General features: G+C 40.6%; 2 protein-coding genes across 3 annotated transcripts in view; one reads left to right on the top strand and one right to left on the bottom strand.

Moving 5' to 3' along the window:
* EMC6 (ER membrane protein complex subunit 6) overlaps positions 1–23301 on the bottom strand; it is a 175490-nt gene that overhangs the window by 8293 nt on the left and 143896 nt on the right. The window contains exons 1-2 of one of the 2 annotated variants that reach the window (XM_087340217.1): positions 10905–11034; positions 10570–10673 (exon numbers count right to left, since the gene is read on the bottom strand). The gene's annotated coding sequence lies outside the window, so the exon portion shown is untranslated. Of the gene's footprint in view, positions 1–10569; positions 10674–10904; positions 11035–23301 lie in introns of those variants that run through there. The other variant, XM_087340216.1, reaches the window with a different exon arrangement.
* LOC110837807 (transforming growth factor-beta-induced protein ig-h3) lies at positions 15–20337 on the top strand. The gene is made up of 14 exons (XM_022080351.2): positions 15–218; positions 7993–8091; positions 9751–9815; positions 10922–11067; positions 11194–11370; positions 11733–11864; positions 12040–12208; positions 12948–13157; positions 14835–14972; positions 15247–15362; positions 15896–16086; positions 17172–17340; positions 19229–19351; positions 19896–20337. Exons 1-14 carry the CDS (start codon positions 103–105, stop codon positions 19995–19997), a joined length of 1953 nt encoding a protein of 650 aa, XP_021936043.1. The 5' UTR covers positions 15–102; the 3' UTR covers positions 19998–20337.

Raw genomic sequence — 23301 nt, 5'->3', positions numbered from 1 at the left:
TTTAACTGGAGGTAAGGGGAGACGAGTCTCTCCCTCTCCTGTTCTGTGCTGGTAGTCGCAGAGACCAACTAAACAGCTCCTCCAGTTCACATTGTCCGCGCCATGTTGACAGACAATCTGTGTAGTGTTAATCTGCAGCTGCTGTGGGTTCTGCTTCTGGTCACGGGAATCACCGCTAAGATCCCGTGGTGGAACATCAAGATAGCCCAGGAGCAGGGGTGAGTAGCTTATGACACACAATTAGTTACGTAGCGACGGTCTCTCAACTGCATAAATGCATCATGAAATAAACAGACCTAAAATACTGAATGTTTCGTTTAAAACGAAAACCGAACAAAACTATTTGTAAGCTTCTGTTTTTTGTTTTGTTTTTTCGTACCCAGTACACACCATTCAGCATGGTGTGCATTGGTGGTTAGCAGGATTCACGACCCATCAGTACATGGGTTCGACCGGGACCACGATATTTAACGCTCCTTCTGTGACCCCCTTTTTGCGAAATGACGATGAAAGTGGATGTTGGAATTCCACGGAGAAACCGGGGAAACCCCAGTGGAAAACTCCGTGATGCCTGGACCACGGCCTTGCCCAAAAACAAGTTGTAAATCTGAGCACCGCCGGAAATCGAATCCCGGACCCCAGTATTACAAGCCCAGCGTTCTAACCGCTAGACCACCGTGGCGGTGTAAGCTTCGGTGACATAATTATAACAAGAGAAACGAGTTGGTTTTGGCTTTCATTTATTAAGAACTTACCGAACATCTTTACATTAGATGCTGAAAATGTTCACTACCTTCTCGAAGACAAGTATCCACCGAAATTTTACCAGTTGGTGTACAGTTGTCTTATTCGGTACTTCCTATGCAGGAAAGTAGCGAAGGCTTTCGATTTGAAGGAATTTTTGAGACTGCTAGTGAATACACCATGTTCGCAACTACACAAATTTTGCGCAAATTACGTGAGCAACGACCTAGTAACAAAGATGACCTTGACTCGGGTGTCGCAGGGGAGAATGACAGAGTCTATTACACGGGGCAGACTTGCTTGATTTAATTTTAATTTCGTTGTGCGAGATAGTTGCCTGTACCTGGCTGAAATCGTAAGACAAGCGAATATCAAGACTTAAGCGGCTTTCTGAACTAAATATGATGGAGCTGGGTATCTGTGAACAATTAACTGGGAAGGATCAGGAAGGAAATTGTAATGTAGCTACACGAAGTACAATCCAATAATTTTCTGCGGGGCATAGCTCCTCACACCATCAACTCGGCATTAGAGAAAGTTGAGAGGCCAGCTTCACATTCTGGTTACTCTACCACCGGAAAAAGAGCTTCAGGTACACGCTCTATGGAAGGCTGGATGGGCCCTAGAGCCAATCTGACGCGATGGCGGCAAAACGTCCCTGCCTCTGATGGGTATTTAATCCCGATTGCCCAGCTCAAACCCACTCACAATACCGATTGAGTTATCCCGGTCAACTGGTGATAGGTGATGGGAGAATTAAGAAGTGGAGCAAATGAACGCTTGTCGTGCCCGTCTGTCTGTCGGTATAGTTCATCTCCGAAACTACTCAAAGGTCTTCCATGAAACTGATTGGGTGTGGACATCCATAATCAGAGTCGTCGGGAGATTACCATTTCGGACCATATCAGTCCACTTCACCTTCATCATTAGCGCCAAGGTTTGAGCCTTCTTGTCCATTCCTTCTTCCTACCTCAGCTGTGGGCGTCCGTCGTTTTTTTATATATGATTCAAAACTTTTCCACATATCGATTGAGGTTCAATTGATTTGAAGCTTTCACGGCGACGCAACCCAATAAAATCCTCTCGGGCTATCAGCCGAGTCAAATGGTTAAACTATAAAACCGACGTTTCAGGGACAGGTTCTGAAACTTTGGATTTTAGTGTTGAACCATTTGACGCGGCTGATCGCCCGAGAGGATTTTATTGACGTTCAATTCTTTCAACATGCTGTGTTTTGAGAGTTCTGTTGTTTCTAATTTTGGTATTTATAAATACAAACCTGAAGGCAAACGAGGCAAAGGCCGTCCACAGAAACGTTGGAATGACCAATTTTAATTGCAGAGTACTGCATCCTATTTACTCGAACAGAAAATTCCTTGGAGACGGAACAGTCTATAACAGACTAAACCATGGAGATGATGAAATTAAAACTGTCCAGTTTATCACAAAATGATTTTTTTGCCTATCTATAGACAACACTGAATTTTATAGCAATGTGTTAAATGAACTATAGCCTAAAATCAGAAACGTATTCGATGCCCTTGATTGAAGAAAAAGAACTCTGTGGTCCTAACAGCGAGAGAGAGAGGAGAGAGTAAGTGAGAAATCAATATGGGACAACAAGCAGGTTTCCAGGACCTTGAGTTCATTCCCCTCCTGTTGCATGGACCTTGATCCAGATCGTTCACTTTGATAACTCGATCCTATCAAAATAATCTCTTCGCTCAAAGCAACCTCCAAGAATTACGCTTGGCGCCATGAGGCCCGTCACCCTAGAAACATTTTTTCTTGGCGTCTTGCTGATTGATGTGTGTGTGTGTATATATATATATATATATATATATATATATATATATATATATATGACTGCTGTATTAATAGAGGTGAGCGCGAAATGCAGGAAATTAATCAATAATGGGACGACAATGTGTGTCCGACTATTTAATGTCCAATGGAATTTAATAAACCTATCCCTCAATGATGAATTTCCAATTTATGAATTTTCTCTAGAACGAACCATGCACATCTATACATTTTTTAAATTGTCGAACACTATTTTAGCTACAACGAAGATTCAAAGTATTTATGGTTGACTCTTTATGCTCATTATACGTACAGTAATTCAGGATTAAATAAAGACAACTGTTTATTATTTGCACAAGAGGCCCGATTGGCCAACGTGCAGTCAATAAAAAAATTGGGTCAAATAGACACTGAGCACAGACGAGATCTCCCACAACTACAGTACCCCGAGGATGAGGACGAAGATGGTTCTCGAAACGTTGGTTGTTTCTTCATTAAGCCACCTTACACGGCTGGTAGCCCCAGAAGAATTTATTATACTTAGTCGCCGTGAAAGCTTCAGATCATACGAACTGTTTATTATTTGTTTACGTAAGTTCTGATGTTTAAACTGAAAACAGAGTCAACTGTTGTGCAATGTAATCGTTTGCTTAAACACTTGAAAGGTTAAATAGGTAATAAATATCAAAAAGTAATACCATTCTTACTTATTTTTATGATTGTATAGTATTCTAAAAGTACTGGGTGATTTTCTGGAAGTAGGAAACTTGACACATCGTTGACTTTTCGTCGGCATTCTATCTGAATTTCGTTGATATTAGCCACACATCGAAAAGACCGTATTTGCTACGAATTCTAACAAAACCTCGCGAGTTAGTACCATCAGCCTGCATTTGTCCTCTCTCTTCTACCGTATTCATACTGAACGCTCAGTCACTCTTATAATAGTCTCACGTAAGTTAATTACATTCTAATTATATTGTTGGCAGAGCCACCTACCGGCAGACGCTTTGTATTACCGCAATCTCACTCAGCATGGTTACATTTTTATTGCGCAGACAAAGCTATGAAATTATCTTCACAGTTGCCTTAAGACGCATAAATTCATGAACGAATTAGAACAGAATTTCAACATATTGCATCATATACGAGCTTCGTCCTTGATGACTAAAGATGATACAGAGTCATCCGCGTCTATATATGGACATAGGTTCTTCACTGACCTCGAGGTTTAAGATCCAGCATCAAATATAAATATTTTACCGCAACATGGGACAATCCATCTAATTAACTCGCTCATTTTACTAAAGTATCTTCGAATTGTTAGACCAGTAGTCAATTTGTGGCTTAATTTTTTTTTTACAGTAAATGACAACTGCGTCAGGACTCGCCGCCTAAATACCCACAACACGAAAAGGTGAAAGTAGGTTTACGTCATCATTTTTACACAACTGTATAAAAATCCAGGTCTTATTCTAAATGTTACTGAAACCAATGGACAAAACACGATTCAGAAAGTGACACATGTTTCATAGAATATGGAATGTATAACAGGGAAAAGCTAATGTGACACGGTCAATAAATACAATGACAGTTTCCCACACAGTTTTTGAAAACACGAAATTGTGTTTTGTGAACTTCGCCAGATTATGCACGACTAACTAACAGGTACCCTCTCTGGCGCCAATTAAAGGATTTCTAAACTTTAATTTACTATACGTTATAAAATTTAGAAGTATTAAGTAAGAATTTATTGAAGAGATGTGATATAAGAAATAAGTAATTTATTGTTTCAATAAAATTTATTTGATGAAAATCGCAAAAAATCTAAAATCGAACGAAATATAATTGGTAGGCTTACTTTATCAGCTACAATATTTACGTATGGGCTAACTTTCAATTAAAGTGCATGCAGACTATGTGCTTTCATGAAGCACTTTATCCTTGCTGTTGAATAATTGCCAACAATCAAACTACATCAGCAATAAATGAACATCAAAACCAGCGAATGATTCAAATCACAAAGAATGCACGCCTTTGTTAGCAATGTGGTCCCTTGCTTACATTTTGCATCAAAGGATTTATGAAATATTTCAAGCACAGATGACTGTTTTAATACACTGTATAAACAATATAACTTCTACGAGGTGCGGTCGGAAAGTTTCAAGACTGTGTCAATAGAGGGCGAACCGGATGTAGTACGAGCTTCTGCCGCTAGGGGGTGCGGCCTACATTCATAGTGAATCAGTGTGCCAGCCGGCATCATCGAATTAGCATTTGTTTCTTAGTTACGGGCGTTTTGGTAGTGCATTACACCGACCCTCCTGCGATTTCGGAATGGCGGATTTTCATGAACAAATCAAATTATGCCAAAGACTCGCCAAAACGGCTACGGAAACCTATGGAATGCTAAAGCAAGCATTTGGGGAGTCCGCAATGGGTCGTGCACAAACTTTTGTGTGGCATTCACGTTTTAAAAATGGCCGAACCTCTGTCGATGATGACGAGCGTTCTGGACGACCATCTTCGAGCAAAACGCCCGAAAATGTTACGAAGATCGACGTCGTACCATCAACGACTTGTGCGACATTGTTGGGATAGGCTATGGGACCTGTCAGCTGATTCTAAAGGAAGAACTCATCATGCGACGCATCATGACAACGCGCCAGCGCACACCGCCCTCAAAGTTCGGCAGTTTTTGGCCTCAAACACCATGGCCGTCATCCCGCACCCTCCTTATTCGCCGTGTTACTTCTTCCTCTTCCCAAAGATGAAAATTCAGCTAAAGGGAAGGATATTTGAGACGATAGAAGAGATTTAGGCAGAATCGCAGATGGTGCTTGACAGGCTGACAAAGAAAGATTTCCAGGGATGCTTCCAGGCTTGGCAGCGGCGCTGGGATCGTTGTGTTCACTCCCAGGGGAACTACTTCGAGGGTTATGGATGAATTTAATACCTGAGATAAGTGTACGGTTTTTTTTTTTTATAGGCGCAGTCTGGAAACTTTCCGATCGCACCTCGTATATACGTACATTTACGTAAGCAATAATGCATGATGAAGTACGATAAAACACGGAACTGAAACATATGCAAGTGAAGAGTGTCACGTTACTTATGCATTACTAGTTTTATTTGTTTAATAATTATAACACACTTCTTTCCGTAGGCCTATCTGATTATGCACCTACAAGAAAAGTATACACATATTTCCCACTACGATCATTCTACATGGTCTGTTCCAAGCACAGTCGAACTGTTCATAATACGATCATTTTTTACACTTGGTACAAAGAACACAAGTGACATTACGGGTTGGACGACCGGAGTTCAATTCCCTGCAGGGGCAAAAGAATTTCTCTTAGGCCCCCCATACACACACAGTTTGGTCTCCCGTTCGGCCTGCACAGTTGACTGAAAGGCAAAACTCATGTGTGTGTGGTGCGGCCGGCCAGCCAATCGCTCAGTTGCTGCTGCTGTCTCGTGTTCTTCAGTACTGTTTCGCGTTGTATGTCATTTCTTAAGAACGTGGTATTTTGAAACTTGTACCGTAAATGCAGAATTAAACATCAGCACTGGTCCAGACATCTACCACGGTGCCACCTCTTCCATTGTCAGCGGTTCCTACGGCGGTTCATTCAAACGTAAAAGGAATCTGTCTGCTAGTGATCAGATACTGGTGACAGTGGGTGATCGATTGGCTCAAGTGAAAAATGAGGGCAAATTTGAACTCTTTGCAAAAAATGTCGCTGCCAAATTACGAGCATTAGGAAATAATGAACAAAGGATTTATGCAGAGAAATTAATAAATGACGCCCTTTTTGAAGCAGAGCTTGGATCGCTTTCTAGATACTCTTCAATCGGTACTGGAGGTTACTTAACATACAGTACTCCTGACCCTCAGTCAAATATCTGCACTGCACTCGGCGACATAGGCTGGAAGATTGTGACTGTGGCATGCAGCCTGCCGGTTTATCTGCGCGTGTATGGGGAAGGAAAGGGAGAGGGCAAACTGTAACAGTTTTGCCTGTAAGGTCGATCGGAAGGCCAAACTGTGTGTGTATGGGGGCCTTAGTCTCTGCGTCCAGACCGGCTCTGGTGCCCACCCATCTCCTACAGGGGCCCTTTCCCCGGGGATAAAGCGGCCGAGACGTGAAGCTGATCACTCACCTCCATCTAGTACCAAGGTCAAGAGAGAGTGGAGCTATACGTACACTACCCCGCACGTCTTCATGGCGTAGTGCTTGATAAGTACCAGAAACAACGTTACCTTACCACCGTTGTGAAAACAATACTTTGACGAAGAATCTGTACCAACACATTTACTATTAGGTCATGAATTTATTTGGCTGCAACAGTGACAAGAAGGAGTGTCTGTAAGACCAGCTTTGTTCATGTAATTGTGCCACTTAAATTATGAGGCTGGAGACGCCTGAAAACCACAATACGTCATATCCACTGAGCCCAGCAGTTGCTCCGTCTATATTTGGATAACACTACCACATGTGGGTGGACAGGACAGCTTTTCAGTTTCACTATTGGTTGACCATGAACTTCTGATTCAGAGCTACACTTAAAAATTACGTCACATTAGAAACTAAGTTTTAAGACCTTATTTTTATTGAGAACCTTGTTGAAGTCCTGTAACTAACTACATATATGTACATAGGCAGAACTGCAAGAGGTACAAGGCGTATCAAAAACATAATCCGTTCTAGTTAAACAAGGAACCCATCAAATCTGAAGTACCACGATATGTTGACTGATCTTTCATCAAGTATTGGTTTGATCTGTGTATATACAGAAGTTACGTGGTAGATATTCCTGTATCAAAACAATATCCTACGATAAACATGCCAAAAAATTAAAATAAAATAAATACACAAGCAGCAACTACTTTGTTGTGAAGGTTTCCATTCATGAACCCATAGTGGAGAGGTATTTTATGTCTGTACGCCTATCGGTTCGCATGTTTCATAAAAATTCCGGCATTCCCTTCAATGAAATTTCGTGTTGAAGGATCTGCATTAAACGCCCTCAGGCGAACTTGATTTTGGTTCATATCGGTCAAAAATAGTCTAATTCCCATTTAAATGAAATCCACGTTGAAATATATTGATGTTCTCAAAAACAGCGTATCTTTATAAACAGTACATAACACTTAGGCCTAAGACATGTTTAAAACAGTGTTCGGGATGGTGAATACGTGTGAAATATGCTAACTGCGATAGAGTTTCTTATCAGTAGGAATTTATCGGAAGTAAATCAGCATGAAGACAACGAGAAAGGCAAAATCCTAGAACTCCACTGTGACATTTTCCAGCATTTTCTTAAACTTTGGTAATTCATAGACAGAAGCTGCCCTAACAAAACAGCCTCGAATTATGAAAATTTGACGATATTACTTCCTGTGTCTAATTCGTATTGCTTTGTACGTGATGCTGGCAGGCCAAATGCTTGCGTAGTTGAAGAGGTTCCTGGCAGCGACTACCAGTACTGGACGGAGTGCAAATATGGGCGTAACAGGGACATCTGTGGTCAGAAGGCGTAAGTATTAAAGCATCACCCATGCAACGCCATCAGCTTAACATTGTAAATGTATGGATCCAGTTCTTCGGTGACATGAAGGTCATACAACAATGCTGTTCAAAATCTTATCCTGGGCATGCTCATTGGTATTTGTCACAAACACCAATCACTCTGTGAGACTTGAGGTTCTTACAGCAACGAGTATGAAAACAGCTTCTGGGTTCTTCTGGGTTGAAGCGCCGTGTAATCTGACAAAACTTTACCGACATTTCAGAACATTGGTCACTCCGAATATGGAGGCAGCAAACACCTCCGAAACGTCGATAAACTTTTACCAAACTGCACGGCGCAACACCGCAAAAGATAGCAAGCTTCATCAATCTCTCAGTCTACTAAAACATGTCAACAATTAAGTGCGGGACGTAAAAAGATACGAAGTCCTCACAGCGGTGATTGATTGCAGTCTTCTGGGTTGTGATACCGTGTAGTCTTGTAGGTGGTTGCTAACGTTTCGGAGAGACGTATAGCTTCCATTTTCAGAATTGTGCTATGTATCAGTGAATTTATGTATGAAATAAATCAACTTCAAAGACAATGAGATAGCAAGCACCTCAAAAACACGTCTTAAACACTCTGACCCTGAAGACAAAGGTGCTGGGTTCCTTCAAAAAGTTGGCAACCGTCTACAGGAATACACCGCTTTACAGCCCAGAAAACAACAGGTGACACACGAAACAGCAGAATTCCGAGGGCTGGTTCGTTTGCAGTCGCCCATTGACTCCCAAAAACCTTTATAAATTCTTCCTTGAGCATTCCGGAAAGTCAAAGACGTGACAGCTTGCCACCATATTGAACCAAAATTAATTTCTGCACTGACAGGACTTGAAAAAGGTATAAAGAATACCAGTTATGACTGCCAGTCAGGTAAATGAAATTGACCGTTCCAAGGGTCATACTAGATCCAGAGGATTGGCTGAATTTTGATACAATGAGACTTATGTTTGAACATATTTTGGAAGGAAATGGGCCGCATTCTAAGTTCAGAAACATGTCTCTGCAGTAAAGGGCATTTGCTGCTCGGCGTGTGTTGACATTTGTAGTCTTCCATTCTGTCGAAAATGTCAGACTGGTCAACTAAGACAAATGTCAGTATAACATTTGGCACAGAACAGTTAGTAACATCACGATTCCTAAATATCAATAATATTCTGAGAAGTCGGCCGCATGCATGCATGATTAATACTTCTTCCAATTCGTTTTTGTCACTAGCAAGAGTTGGTATGCCTGCATCTGTTGCGATAATTCTGCTCCACAAGTGACATTAATTTCCAGTTTAATTCTGAAGTACGTTTATCTGGACACCTGCCATACCCCTACGTGGATTCAATCCAATATTTGGCTATAATGTGATTTCCGCTAGTGTTTGGATCAGCCCGTCTAAATACCTAAAAGTGTCAAATTCGCTCAATAACTTTTAGTACAGATCAGTCTGGTAACTTCGTTGACGAACCATTCGGACAGAGGGATAGGCATAACTCATTTCATACAATTGAAAGACGCATTAAATGAATCAAAATTCCATCTGCAGTTACATAATTTGACGTAAGCAGATTTACTGTCCCTGGGACTGTTCATAACAAAGGCAGCAGTTGAACCTTCATCTTGTTGCTCTTCCAGGGTGATCCGATATGAATGTTGTGAAGGGTACCAGCAAGTGGCCGACCAGCCCGGTTGTGCAGGAGGTAATGTATTGTTTCCGATGTTTATTAAGCATACTGAGTAACTCAATAAAGTAGATTCCTTCTACAGAAACCAACAATCTCTCAAATGGCCAAGAATTTCCCCACCTTCCAGGTCTACAGGAGCTAAAGGTTAGTTACAGTATTCACAAAATCCTGTCACTGTGCCCTATCCTGACACACATGAATCCAATTCACAATGTCACCCTGTTTATTTAAAATTCATTTTAGTCCTATCCTCTGATATACGAATATCTCCCACGTGGTCTCTTCCTTCAAGGTTTCTTAGACTAAAATGTATGCATTTCTCACTTCAATCCCACACAAAAATGTAAAGGTGTCTGGTAACACGCCATGTAAGCGCTTTGAGGAGAGGAGACATACCTTATACTCAAGCTTGACTGGGGGCTAGAGGTCAGCGTTACGCCCCGGTCGCGCTTTCCCCCCGCAGAAGGGACTCTTAGTGCCCATTGGATTGGAGGCTGGATAGACCTCAGAGCCGGTCTTAACGCAAAGGTTAAGGGAAAACTCCTCTGCCACTGCCGGAGATCGAACCCCAATTTTCCAGCTCATAGTCAAACACTATTCTGACTGACCTACCCTGCCTCCCTTCAATCAATTACCGTAATGATATTTGGCGGGGAGTAACGACTGTGAAGCTCCTCATTCCGTAATTCTCCACAATCTTCAAGCTGTGTCTTGCTGAGCATGAACCCATTAAGGGATGTTAATTAAGACAAAACAAACCTTTCCATACCTCGGTACTTGATGGGTGTGCGAGAAGTAAGCTTCACAGTGTAGCCGCCGTCTCATCGGTCACATCCACTGCATACACTAGGTTGGGCCACTCGACTCCTACCCCTACAAGAAACAGAGCCATTCACTCAACTGAAATAACATTGTGAGTGTCTGAATTTCCAACAATATTTAGAATTCACTTGAACACTGAAATTTGATATTTTTGGCGTCAAGTTTACACATAAATGAAGAACATGCTACTTAAATATTTAATAACTGTAGCAAATTTGATACAGCGAGAAGCGTAAAGAATAATGTTTTCAAGTTTCGTGAAAGAAAAACTGGTTGTTATACTTGTTTTCTTTGTTCAGTGAAGCCTCTGAAGAATATCTTGGACACCGCTAGAGATTTGGGTGCAAGAAAATTCGTCAGCTACATTGAAGATTCTGGTCTCGGCAACGAGCTTTCAAAGGGAGGGACTTACACGCTATTTGCACCTCTTGATGACGCATTTGATGTAAGTCTGCTGCTTAGTATAGGCAAATTTAGCCACTCTTACCTGCAAAAGTAATAGCAAAACTTTATTTCGGGCATAGATTTAATCTCCGGTTGTTACCGTCATATCAAGTCCTCAACTTTGCAGGACTTGGCTCGGGAGCAGAGGTCTCGCCTGGACGGCAAACGTGAAGACCCTCAGAACCCGTTCTTGTTGTATCATCTGGCGGACCGGAAGCTGACTTCGCAGCACTTCCGGGCAGATCTTCTGGTTGACACCCGGTACACCGGACACAAACTTCGTATCAATAAGTATTCCAATGGGGTACGTTGCATAAATTACACCTCTTCGTAATCTTACAGTCAGCTAGCTAAAGTGTTGATTCATCGCCAAGGCTTTTATGAAAAATTGTAGGCCTAGTGTAACAATGAAATTGCAAATGTCTATATAAAAGGCAAGTGTTAGTTTTAACCTGGTCGATTTATTGGTTGGTGATCACTTGCTATTACTAGATCTTTAGCCTTATGTTATAACCAATGCCATGGTAATGCTGTTAAGGGGCTTTGGGCCTTACGAGATAATCCCACTATTCATGGCCTGCCAAGTACAAGTACTTCTATACAACGCAGCGCAATGATTATAACTTCGATATAAGATCACACTTAAGATTTCTGTTTTCGTTTCAGATAGAAACAGTGAACTGCGCTTTCATCGTGAGGAAAGACCAGGAGGCAACAAACGGAATTGTTCATGTAGTCGATTCACTTTTGGATCCGGACCTCACAGTACCACGTGACCTCGCAGAACTAGTGCTTCAGGTAAGGAGCCGAAGCCTGGTCTGGCCACATGTAAACACAGACACACAATACGTACATGCACTGCAGTGGTCACCTCCGTAGTCAAAATTTATAAATAGAAAATTGCTTAAAAAGATAACATTGAAAGAACTAGAACAGAGCCTGTATCGTCGGTAATACTGAACTCCATTTTCAGGACGGGCGGTTCTCAGAACTAGCCAAGGCCATGGAGCAATCGGGGTTCGTGGCCAGGTTGCGCAACTCCCAACAACCCTGCACCATCCTCGCACCGTCAGACGAAGCCTTCCAGAAGATACCCCAATCCCGTCTCGAGAGGATTATGAATGACAAACACGCCAGGGAAGGTAACGTATCACTTGTCTGGCGTCTAAATTTCTTTCCATATTCCATACTTGTATCCGGAGGTCCCAGGTAATCAAAATTATATTTAAGAATTTAGTACCCTCTCGCAAGGGAGAGACAACGCGTCTCCGCTACAAAGATCAACTGGTTATTACAGTTTGACAAAATTAAAACTGTTTTTTCTTCAAATCATACGAAACATGCAAATATACTCTATGGGACAGGAGGCAGCATCACTTAATGTTAAATGCAGGCGATACTTAAGTTACCAGCATGCTTTAATGGATTAGAGGATAAAGCTTAATGGTCTGTTTCATTCTCTTTGTAATATACATTGAGCATCCAATCTTTCTATTGGGCTTCCAACATTAAATTTTCTTCACAGAAAGGAGTCTACAATGCGCTGGGCCCGTAGTTAGGACAGGGAAGTAGAGGGGTGAACAAGTCTTATTTTGGTCGGGATAACTGTTGGGACACTTAGGCGCGGGTCCTACATGGGAGGACAATATTGAAATGGGACCAACGTACTTATTTAAACACATAATTATTGGACTTTTAAAAGTCAGGAATAAAAACTAATATTTGTTTCTTCGTTTCTCGGTAATAAGGGTCTAAATCAAACGTAATTTTAATTTTCGCGAGCCCTTCTTGCCTCACATCTAAGAATACTACAAGAATGTAGTGACATTTTAATGACACATTTTAGTTACCACAAACTTATAACTTGTATTAATTTGACAGCTCTGCTGGAAAATCATGTGATTCCACACCCTATTTGTCTGCCTGCAATTATCGGTGAACACAAGGTACGAACTCTGGGCCCAGAGAAACTAACGTTCGACTGTGATCGAAAAGGAACAACAGTAGAGGAGAAGAGGCTCAGGTCGGACTTCGTGATGGGTCAGAACGGCGTCTTGTACATGCTTGATGATCTACTCCTTCCAGACAGAGGTAATTATAGGAAATAAAACCAACGAAACACACAAACAAAAAAGATAGTTAAATTTTCATCGTTCATGTAACTCAAACACTGGTAACCTCTGAGAGAACTTTCATGAACTCACCGGATGTAGAAACCCCCTCCATATTTTCTTCAGGCATCCAGAATCTCTTCGTCTAGTGGCGTGTCTTCATTCATTTTACGTATTATAATAAAATACTTCAGTAATTTTAAATTTAAAAATAAGCTTCTTGTGTTTGCTGACAATGATAATTAAATCGAAACTTAAAGACGTAGAATGTGAAGTTTTGGTCTGAATTCAGCTGTCTGAGGATAAGGGCCAGCGTAGGGCTGTCAAGATTATAAAGTATCTTTGGATCCATGAGAGGAGATAAATCTATTGATCAGTCAGACGGCTATCATGTTCTAAGGAGAACTATAATCTACTGAGGCACTTATTTTTCATAGGTCCCAAATATAACACAACATTGTCAGAGTATTTTACAAAATCTGTCACAACAATTAACACCAAGTTGAACTATGCACTCTAAAGATGAGGTTCTCACGGCGGTATGCATGATGATATTGAAGATTTCTGTCTTCTGGGTTGTTGCGCTGTGTAGTCTGGTCGATGTTAACCAACGTTTCAGAGGTCATACTGCCTCCGTCATCAGGGCGATGAGTATGAAGATTTCTGTCTTCTGGGTTGTTGCGCTGTGTAGTCTGGACGATGTTAACCAACGTTTCAGAGGTCATACTGCCTCCATCATCAGGGCGATGAGTATGAAGATTTCTGTCTTCTGGGTTGTTGCGCTGTGTAGTCTGGTCGATGTTTACCAACGTTTCAGAGGTCATACTGCCTCCATCATCAGGGTGATGAGTATGAAGATTTCTGTCTTCTGGGTTGTTGCGCTGTGTAGTCTGGTCGATGTTAACCAACGTTTCAGAGGTCATACTGCCTCCATCATCAGGGTGATGAGTATGAAGATTTCTGTCTTCTGGGTTGTTGCGCTGTGTAGTCTGGTCGATGTTAACCAACGTTTCAGAGGTCATACTGCCTCCGTCATCAGGGCGGTGAATATGAAGATTTCTGTCTTCTGGGTTCTTGCGCTGTGTAGTCTGGTCGATGTCCACCAACGTTTCAGAGGTCATACTGCCTCCGTCATCAGGGCGATGAGTATGAAGATTCCTGTCTTCTGGGTTGTTGCGCTGTGTAGTCTGGTCGATGTTTACCAACGTTTCAGAGGTCATACTGCCTCCATCATCAGGGCGATGAGTATGAAGATTTCTGTCTTCTGGGTTGTTGCGCTGTGTAGTCTGGTCGATGTTTACCAACGTTTCAGAGGTCATTCTGCCTCCGTCATCAGGGCGCAACAACCCAGAAGACAGCAATCTTCATACTCACCGCTGTGAAAACCTAAAATCTTACATGATGATCTTGTTCTAGTTTTTGACACCGTGTAGACTCGCAGGTAGGTACTAGTGCTTCAGAGAAAACACACTGGAAATCAAACCCTCAGATGGAGACAGTATGTTTCTCCGAAACTTTGGTATTTACCTTCGAGTCTATACGGCGTCAAAATCCAGAATAACAACATCGTTAACTTTGTACTCGTTACACAGATTCAATTTCTTACGAAACAGTTCCACAATGGACGGCGATTGCTCACGCATGTGCATTGTTTCAGCGAAGAGCATCCTACAACTGGCAGAACAGGAGCAACTGTTTGGGTTCTTGCAAATAGTCCGCTCTGCTGGTCTGGAAGACACCTTTGAGAACTTCGGCGAATACACGGTATTCGCTCCCTCAGAAAGCGCCATGTATGGTGAGTCGCTTAAATGACATGTATATAAGACGGCCGAAACGTATAACCAAGAGACGTTTCACATATTTCGTAGTTGTCTCTTGAAGCGTTTTCTTCATACATACATACGTAAGCTGTAATTTGTAATTACAACACAGAACATTACTTAACTAGGAAATTCATTTATTAGCCCACACGGGTCAATTCTAGAAAACTAATGGATGACAAAATATAGAATTTTGGTTACTAGATTTGGTATGCCTGTTTTGGTAACTGAAAATGTCTTGTTTACCAGCTCTGCCTCCGAACCAGCTGCAGGAACTGAAAACGAGCAAGGACAAGGCTCGAGATTTCGTGTTGTATCACGCCACTCAGGGACGGATAGACTCAGACCAGATCTCAGATAATCAGGTGAGAAAATTGTCAGAAAGTAAGAACTCAGGCAACTTAAGCACTGCATTCTGAAGCTCATTCATCAGTGGATTATTACAGTGTAACTATGCGAGTTCCAGAACTTTTGTACGCGGTACTAAAAGAAAAGAATGTCTACCGGTAATCGATTCCATAACCATTGTTTAAGTGACTGAGCTCTCATGCTCACATTCTGTCACGCTTATTGTTATAATAATTACCATTCGTGCGATGCCGTTCACTATAAGGACTGAGGAAAACAAAAATATTTTAATCATGATACCTCCAGATGTTATTAGCGGAATCTGCGAAATGTTAGGGTAATGAAGTGTCTGTCTTCTGGGATGTTGCACGGTGTAGTCTGGTAGACACTGACAGGAATGGCGGTAGTACGTTTTTCTGAAGAACTTGTGTCTATCTGCGGGTCCACAGGGCGTTACAACCCACAGACCCACAGGACCAACATCTACATCTTCACCACCGTGATAACTTAAAATCTCGTACCGAAAATGCATTTCTTCATTTTGAAATAGGTTTTAATGTCACTCGACGAACAGAACGCCCTGCGGCTACAGATTTATCGTAAAGCCATGGGAGTGGAGGACGCCCTCATTGAAAAAGCCGACTTGCAGGGAATGAATGGCAACATACACATCATCAACAAGGCCCTTTCACCATCAAACATCTCGGCGGGCGATATTCTGCGAAGAGACGGAAATTTCAGGTATTTTGGTAACCACGAACAGAAAAATACACGTAAAAGAAATTCGAACTAGTGAAATGAATTATGGCTGTCTTCTGGATTGTAGCGTCATTGTCTGACAGAAGTTAACCAACGTTTCAGAGCTGCTTTCTGCTTCCATCATCAGGGCGATGAAACGTTGGAGGACTTCTGCCAGACTACTAGGAGCTACAATTCAGAAGGCAGCCATTTTTGAACTCACCGCCGTGAGAACCTCAAATCGTACTTTGTGAACCAGAGGTTCAGAAATACAGCGATATGATGCATGAAGGAAAGAACTCACCAGAGCTTCAGTTCAGTTACTGAAGTTTCTCCTGAGCAGAGTGGAATATTCGTTGGAACCTGCTTCTGTACTTCAAACTTGATTTTGGTTTATCAATAAGCAAAGTAAAGAACGTTCTATTCTCTATATCAATTACCCACTGAATTATTCAAAAATACCACACCCAACTCATAGGTATAATAGTATAGAATGTTATGATATGTTTCGGCCCTTTCCTGCCATATTTTGATACTAACTTAAATCTTAACTACAAGTTGTTTATGACAGTGACGTCAACTCTAAAATTAAACTTCACAAATGTGTCATGCTATTGATCTAAAACCTTAAAACGTGATAAGAAACTATAAAATGCTATACAGAAGTGTAGTGTTTAAAATCATTGGTTTCCTTAGTGATAACGGAATCGTCCCGTGGACCACCACGCATGCAGACCTACAGTCGTAGGGTCAGGCGTAAGATGACAGGGCGAAGTCTTGTAGTGTTAGGATCGTAGCAGTATGGAGGTGACGTCTGTTAAGCCCACGGTTATCCTATTGACGACCGAGGTATCCTTTGAACGAAATATCAAGAGAGGAATAAATAACCGATTATGAGCATATATTATATACCAGTTGTCGCGACCTAAGCCAACAACTTACCAATAATTCATATGTGGTAGCAGTTAAGCTATAGCAATACAAAGTCAGTTTCGTAGGAATGAAAGCAATGATCATCCACCACATCGAATATGAACGAAATCGGCCCGGTAGTTTGAACGCGATCACAAGCTGTGTTTTTGTTGCAGTATATTTCTTCAAGCGATGGAGACAGTCATGGAGAGGAGCCCTGAGACTCTGGAGCTGAGGTCACCCGGTGCATCCTACACTTTCTTCGTTCCAACAGACCAAGCCTTCAACCGTCTGGGATCTACGCGGCTAGAGCGCATCATGGATGATCCCGCCTACCTAGTCAAGGTAAATCTTATACAAAGGTCCAGGTCCAATAAACATAAGAACAGATCAGTATTTAATTAACATGGATGTAAATAATGGAGTATTTAAGCCTGTACATCCATTCATACAGATCTTTTTTCCGAAAATACAGAATGCAAGATTACATTCTTTGTTCTGTACCAGAAGTTGACAGGCGAATTCTTTTTCTTTGCCGTGCCAGCCAGAAGTAAACGCTACCTAACCTAACATAAAATGTGAGATTCTTTCGGCTGTAAAGATGTCGGTGGTTGTGTTCCGGGCTAACACCGTGTGGATTTGCAGATGGGTATCAAAGAGGAACATACTGCATCCATCTTCAGGGCTAGACTGGATTGATCTGGATTAAGATAGGGACAGCTGGCAGGTTATCCTTAACACAGCAAGGAATCTTCGGATATTACAAAAAGCGGGAAATATATTAAATAGTTGCACAACTATCAGCTTCTCAAAATTACACTGCTTGATAAAGTGTATTAAGTAAACTTACTGTCTGCACTAGAAGAACACAGCTATTGATTCATGTCGTTCTTAAGCGCCTAGTTTGATTAAACTTAAACTTCTAAAAGTTTCATATATTTTACTGCCTTTTTCATACATTTTGGTTGAAATACGACTTTTTTTACAGGGTTAAATCTATCTGTGCTTTATAAGACTCAAATCGTGCAGATATAAAAGCAACTTTTTTGTTGTTAGACTTCCTCCGCTCGCGTTTCAGTTATACCGACACTGTTGTCATGATATAAAAGAAAATGCTGAAGTACAGCCCGTGCTTCGTACTCAGGAGACCCCGCTTTAAATTCTAGTCTCTGAAATGAATTATTAAAATTGAGTACTGCAGCGATTTTTATGTTCCTCCGGGCAAGTCCTAAATTAGCGCCTCAAAATCAGCCACTGTTGTTCCCTTTAACATTTTTCTCATTTCATTTTGCATATTTTCCCCTTATTGGGGAAAAATCTTATCACATCCTGACGCTTTTGACTTGTATTTTGAAGGTTCCAGATTTAAATGTCAGCTGGAACACCGACCATTCTTGCTGAGGTCTTTGTGATTTTACTCAGTCCATACAGGTGAACGCCAGTAGTTGGTCACTAATTCATTCGAGTTCACAGAATGTAATCATCCTATAAATAACTAAACAACAACTGTACTTCTTATAGCCAAAACACAAGCAGTTGGTAATGTATCGTTAAACAAACGAGGAAGACAAAAGCTGTCACATCTGTATCAGCGTGGGGCAGACACTGAAAACTTCATTTTCTGTGATAGGGACTATATTCATGAGTATATTTACAGCGTAGCTTCATTCGTCTTGTACCGCGTTTCTTGCACTGGAAGGCTACAAAGTCATTTCTACAACCGTCACTCAACAATATCAATGTTACTGTGTATTAAATTTCATCTTGTTCTTGTCAGTACAAAGTTTCTCGATTTAAAAGAAAGACAAAACTGAAATGTCTGAGAAATCGATACATGTGCGTGTTGGAAGTTTGTAATAAAGTCCTTTTTTTATTTAAAGAACGTCATCAAGAAACTCTAATAGTATTTGTTTTGCAGACATAAAAAATAAACACACTTTACTGTTAAAACGTGTCACTGAAAAGTCGGCGACTGATTTCAATATATACAGTGCTCCTGAAAATAATGCACAAAGCGATCTCGGCAAGACCGAAACGAAGAGGAATTAATCTTAACCTTAGTTCAGTAATCAGACCGTTTTGATAGTACTAACTTAACTTCACCTCAAAGTATATTAAGTCTTAGCCTAGCAATGTCTAAACTGTGCTCATTTCGTGATCTAATATAACGAGGCGTGGTTAAAATAGGTTACTAAAAATTTGTATACTATGGTAATAATGACATTTGTTTCAGACTATTAAGAATCATGTTGCAGAGAACATGATTGCTTCGGAAGCCTTCAAACCAGATCTTTATTACGACATACAAACCAGACAGAATGTCGTGGACGTTGTTCGAAAAAATGGAAAGTTAAAGGTAAGCCACTACATTATCCTTACATTTTAATTATAAAGCAACAGAAATCAATTTTCCTAACTGATTGGTTAATGGTGGATTCAACCGCATTCACCATTGGGGACTGTCAATTCGGGAACAATTTAAGACAAAGTAAATAAACATCTAACTTTATGGAGCAGAGTAATACGATATTCGCTCAGCTGCTCAGACATTCCAGTTTTTTATAAATTCCGAATTCCTATCACCGTGTCCACAAGAAATCACCACTGAACCCTGTAACCAGTCAGTCTAAACTATAAACATTCATTTTAACATTATTCTCCCAGTGTTATCTCATCTACCAAGTATTTTCTTCTTTTTAGATTTCTCCTAATACAATTTTCTATGCATTTATAATCTTCCCAGTAGTGTTACACAGCCCGAAAGTCTCACTGTTCCTGACTTAATCACCTAATAATACAGGATTAAGAGTTCCAGTTATGATGCTTCATATTACAAATTTCTCTACAGCCATTCCTTTCCTTAGATGAAACACTCTCAGTTTTCTTCGATCTACTTTTAGGTGAACGATGCCACAATGACGGAGTGTGACATCCTCAACACAAATGGCGTGATTCACGTCATCAACAGAGTTCTTCTTCCTGACCAGCGCACTGAAGACTGACGTGTCTGAACAGCTTATTCTTTCTAAGGTCAATTCAGCTGGCACTTATAATTGTCCCAATTATTAATAAATCAAACATAAGACTTAGCTGTTACATTCTGTATATGTAGTTCAAAGTAGAAAGTGTATCTTTATGAATAACAGCTGCCAGATACATAATCTGTTAATATTTTTTATTTATTCATAAAAATCCTGATAAAAGGTCAGGTAAATATGTAAAAGGTTCTTAACATACGTTGTACGGACGACTTTTATACAGAGAGATTTCGTGAACAATATAACGTAAATGTAACATCACTGGAATGTAATAAACATCTTACCTCAATTTATACCAGAACAATTCTGTTATTAATTTCATTATTGTTTACCATTATGAGTATTGTATTTGCAGCAATAGACATTCAAGGTGAAACCAAACTAAAGTTGTCCCGTGCTTAATTAAGCACTGTGTCATTAAGACGAACGGACGAGCGGAGTACAACATTTAACCTCAACAACAGAGTCTAGGCTCATTACAACAGACGAAACAACTGTCGTGAGCAACAAATAATGTATTTTTGTGACTTCAAACAAGAAGGAGATATCGGCAGAATTTGATCTTTGGCCATGGTAACCAAGGTAGCCTGGAGATTCACCACCCAGTTATCCGAACTCTGTAACGCATGTAAAACAACCATTATTTCTGCCCGATTTCAAACATAATTGCAACATGCTGAAGGAGTTTTGTAAAATTAATGTAACATGTAACGATAATCTGATCACCCGTTCTCTAGTTGTCAGCGGACAGACGAACATACAAACACGATGAACCTAACAGACGATTTTCTGTAACTGAATGAACGCTCGTAAAAACACTAGTAAAACAGTGTAAAGTTTTTATATTAACACACAGTTTTCGTTTCCAGAAATAGACCTACAAGCCTAAATAAAGCCTGTGTCATAAGAGAAACTGTCACGTGAATGACAGCGAGAATGATTTGATTTTGATTTTCTCGTTTTGTTCGATGTCATGGCGTCAGAGGAAAGCGCGAAGCTAAGAACTGTCAGTATTAGCTACCTGTTCTCGACATCGTTAAACGGAACTCTCGAAAATGAGACGCCAAACATCTGTAGTGGAACACACTCTTTACCTTGTTCAACTACGTATTTACGTGTCTACATTCGATTTAAAACGCTGCTAGTAGTAAATTATGTAAACTCATAACTAACTGCACATAGCAAAAGTCTACTTGAGGAATTGGTAATTGCTAAACTGGTGAAGAAATTCCTAGCCTTTTATTGAATTCGGAGGTTCAATATCATGCTCAAAACCTGACATTGGATCCTATAGTGATTCCATTGAATCTACACACTACTTCTTCAAGATCAGTTTTATTAATAATATTATCCTACCGGCTGTTCCTAGGTCTACATAATGTTACGTGTCCTTCAGGTTTTCCGATTAAATTTGCATGTATTTCATTCTTTTCAATTTTCTCCGCCGTCAAGACTACAGAACCAATTTAGCTGAGAAAGCAATATTAAATAAACCACGAAACAAATTTCCTTCATACTCATCTATACATGAACACTCCGAATATATCAGCCCCTACTAGGCGACTATGCGCGCTATGTAACGGCTCCGTCCGGCGTTATCCATTCAAATGTAGCGTATGGATCTGTCGTCAACATAAGCTATACAGTTTAATAATTCCTGTACGATGAAATCACCTTCATACTTCATTATCATTATCATCTGATGACGTTCCAGGACAAGAATGTCTGGAGATACGTAATGTAAAAATACATCCACATGATCATGAATATTATCGATGTGATATCTACATTAACACATACATTTAAGTACTTTCATGTATTTGTTGTGTGTGATGGTAATAATTACACTTACTTGAACAGACCACAAGAGCCTATGGGCGTTGTGCTACAGGAGCGTATGAAAAATGTATTCGCTCCAACTACGTGCACAGATGATGTCTGTGTTTACTCATTTTATAACTAGAGAATATTTGGGCGGAATTTAATGATATTTTGCATGGATTTCAATCACAACTCTGAACCCGCAAGAGCAGATAAAAGAACCGGGTGAAGAGACATGTTAAATTGTGCTGTACCGGAAGGTACAGCGACATGGAATCAGTGAAAGGACAAGTCGCCTGGTGGTATCACGTCTCACCAGTAGCAACAGCCCTTGTCTAAATATGTCAAGGCCTTCCGCCACGACGAAAACCCCGTTAGAGCAATCACATCCCCTGTTAGAGTTAACGCATCGTTTACCATTTCCAGCAATGGGTTCGTAGCAGGGATGGCGTAACCTAACAAGAAGAGGTGTTGCGGTTGCACTTATAGTTCTTGTCGCGTCTTTCTTATCGTCCTGGTAATAGGGGCAACAAGAACCACCGAATGGTTCGTAAACTACTTCCAGACTACAGGGCGCTAAAACCTAGAAGACAGCAATCTTAGTAGTAGTTGTGACAGCAGTTGTAATAGTGTAAATCTAGTAGTGTTTGTTGTATTTACGTGTATAATGCTAGAGCCAGCGCCGCTAAAGCATATTTAAAACATTTTATTGTGTCTTTGTGGAGCTTGGATGAAAGCGTGAAACGGTGTTACCGCACGGTGGCGCTCGATGCGTGCTTCGTCGCATTACGTATTCCTTCCCTCGTCGCTGTTGCTTGGTGACGACTTTAGAAGGAACAGACCTAATCCGTTTAAAGTTATCCGATCGCAGCGACATCAAAAGCCACACAGAATCGATAAGCAAGAATACCTTTATTCAAAGACGGCTGTCTTCTGGGTTGTAGCGCCGTATAGTCTGGTAGACTTCTACCAGACTACACATCAGCACAATGTACGGCGTTCGTAGAAAAGAAATCAGTAAATTAAATAAGCAGTTAACAACCATATTATAAACAGATACATTTTAAATACGAGGTACGCCTGGCTGTATTATCGCATATCGAAGTTCTGGTCATTTTCTGAAATCAGTAACAAAACTCTGAGAGCTTAGTATATGAATAAATATAAAATTAAAATTTTACCAAAGTCGTGAACGCTCCTTGTACAAGGCAGTGAAAACACGAGCAAAAGGGATTCAATATGTACAAAGAATGCCCAGATGACTATTATGCAGGGTGAACGTTGTACAAAATTTGACAGAATTCTAGACAGAGAGAAAAGAAATAAATTACAAATATTCTCCTTGATTTAAAAAAATACGGATTAACCACAGCCAAGTCCATTGTAGATTTATAAATTTCACTCTCATATAAATGTGAAGAGAGCTGTAGGCCTTATCATATATATT

Source organism: Zootermopsis nevadensis, unplaced genomic scaffold (assembly GCF_977971745.1).
Source record: "Zootermopsis nevadensis isolate Lab colony 2312 unplaced genomic scaffold, Znev_1.0 Znev_ptg000061l, whole genome shotgun sequence".
In the NCBI taxonomy this organism is placed as follows: domain Eukaryota; kingdom Metazoa; phylum Arthropoda; class Insecta; order Blattodea; family Termopsidae; genus Zootermopsis; species Zootermopsis nevadensis.
The sequence above is the reverse complement of the archived record's forward strand: the minus strand, read 5'-3'. Positions and strand labels throughout refer to the sequence as shown.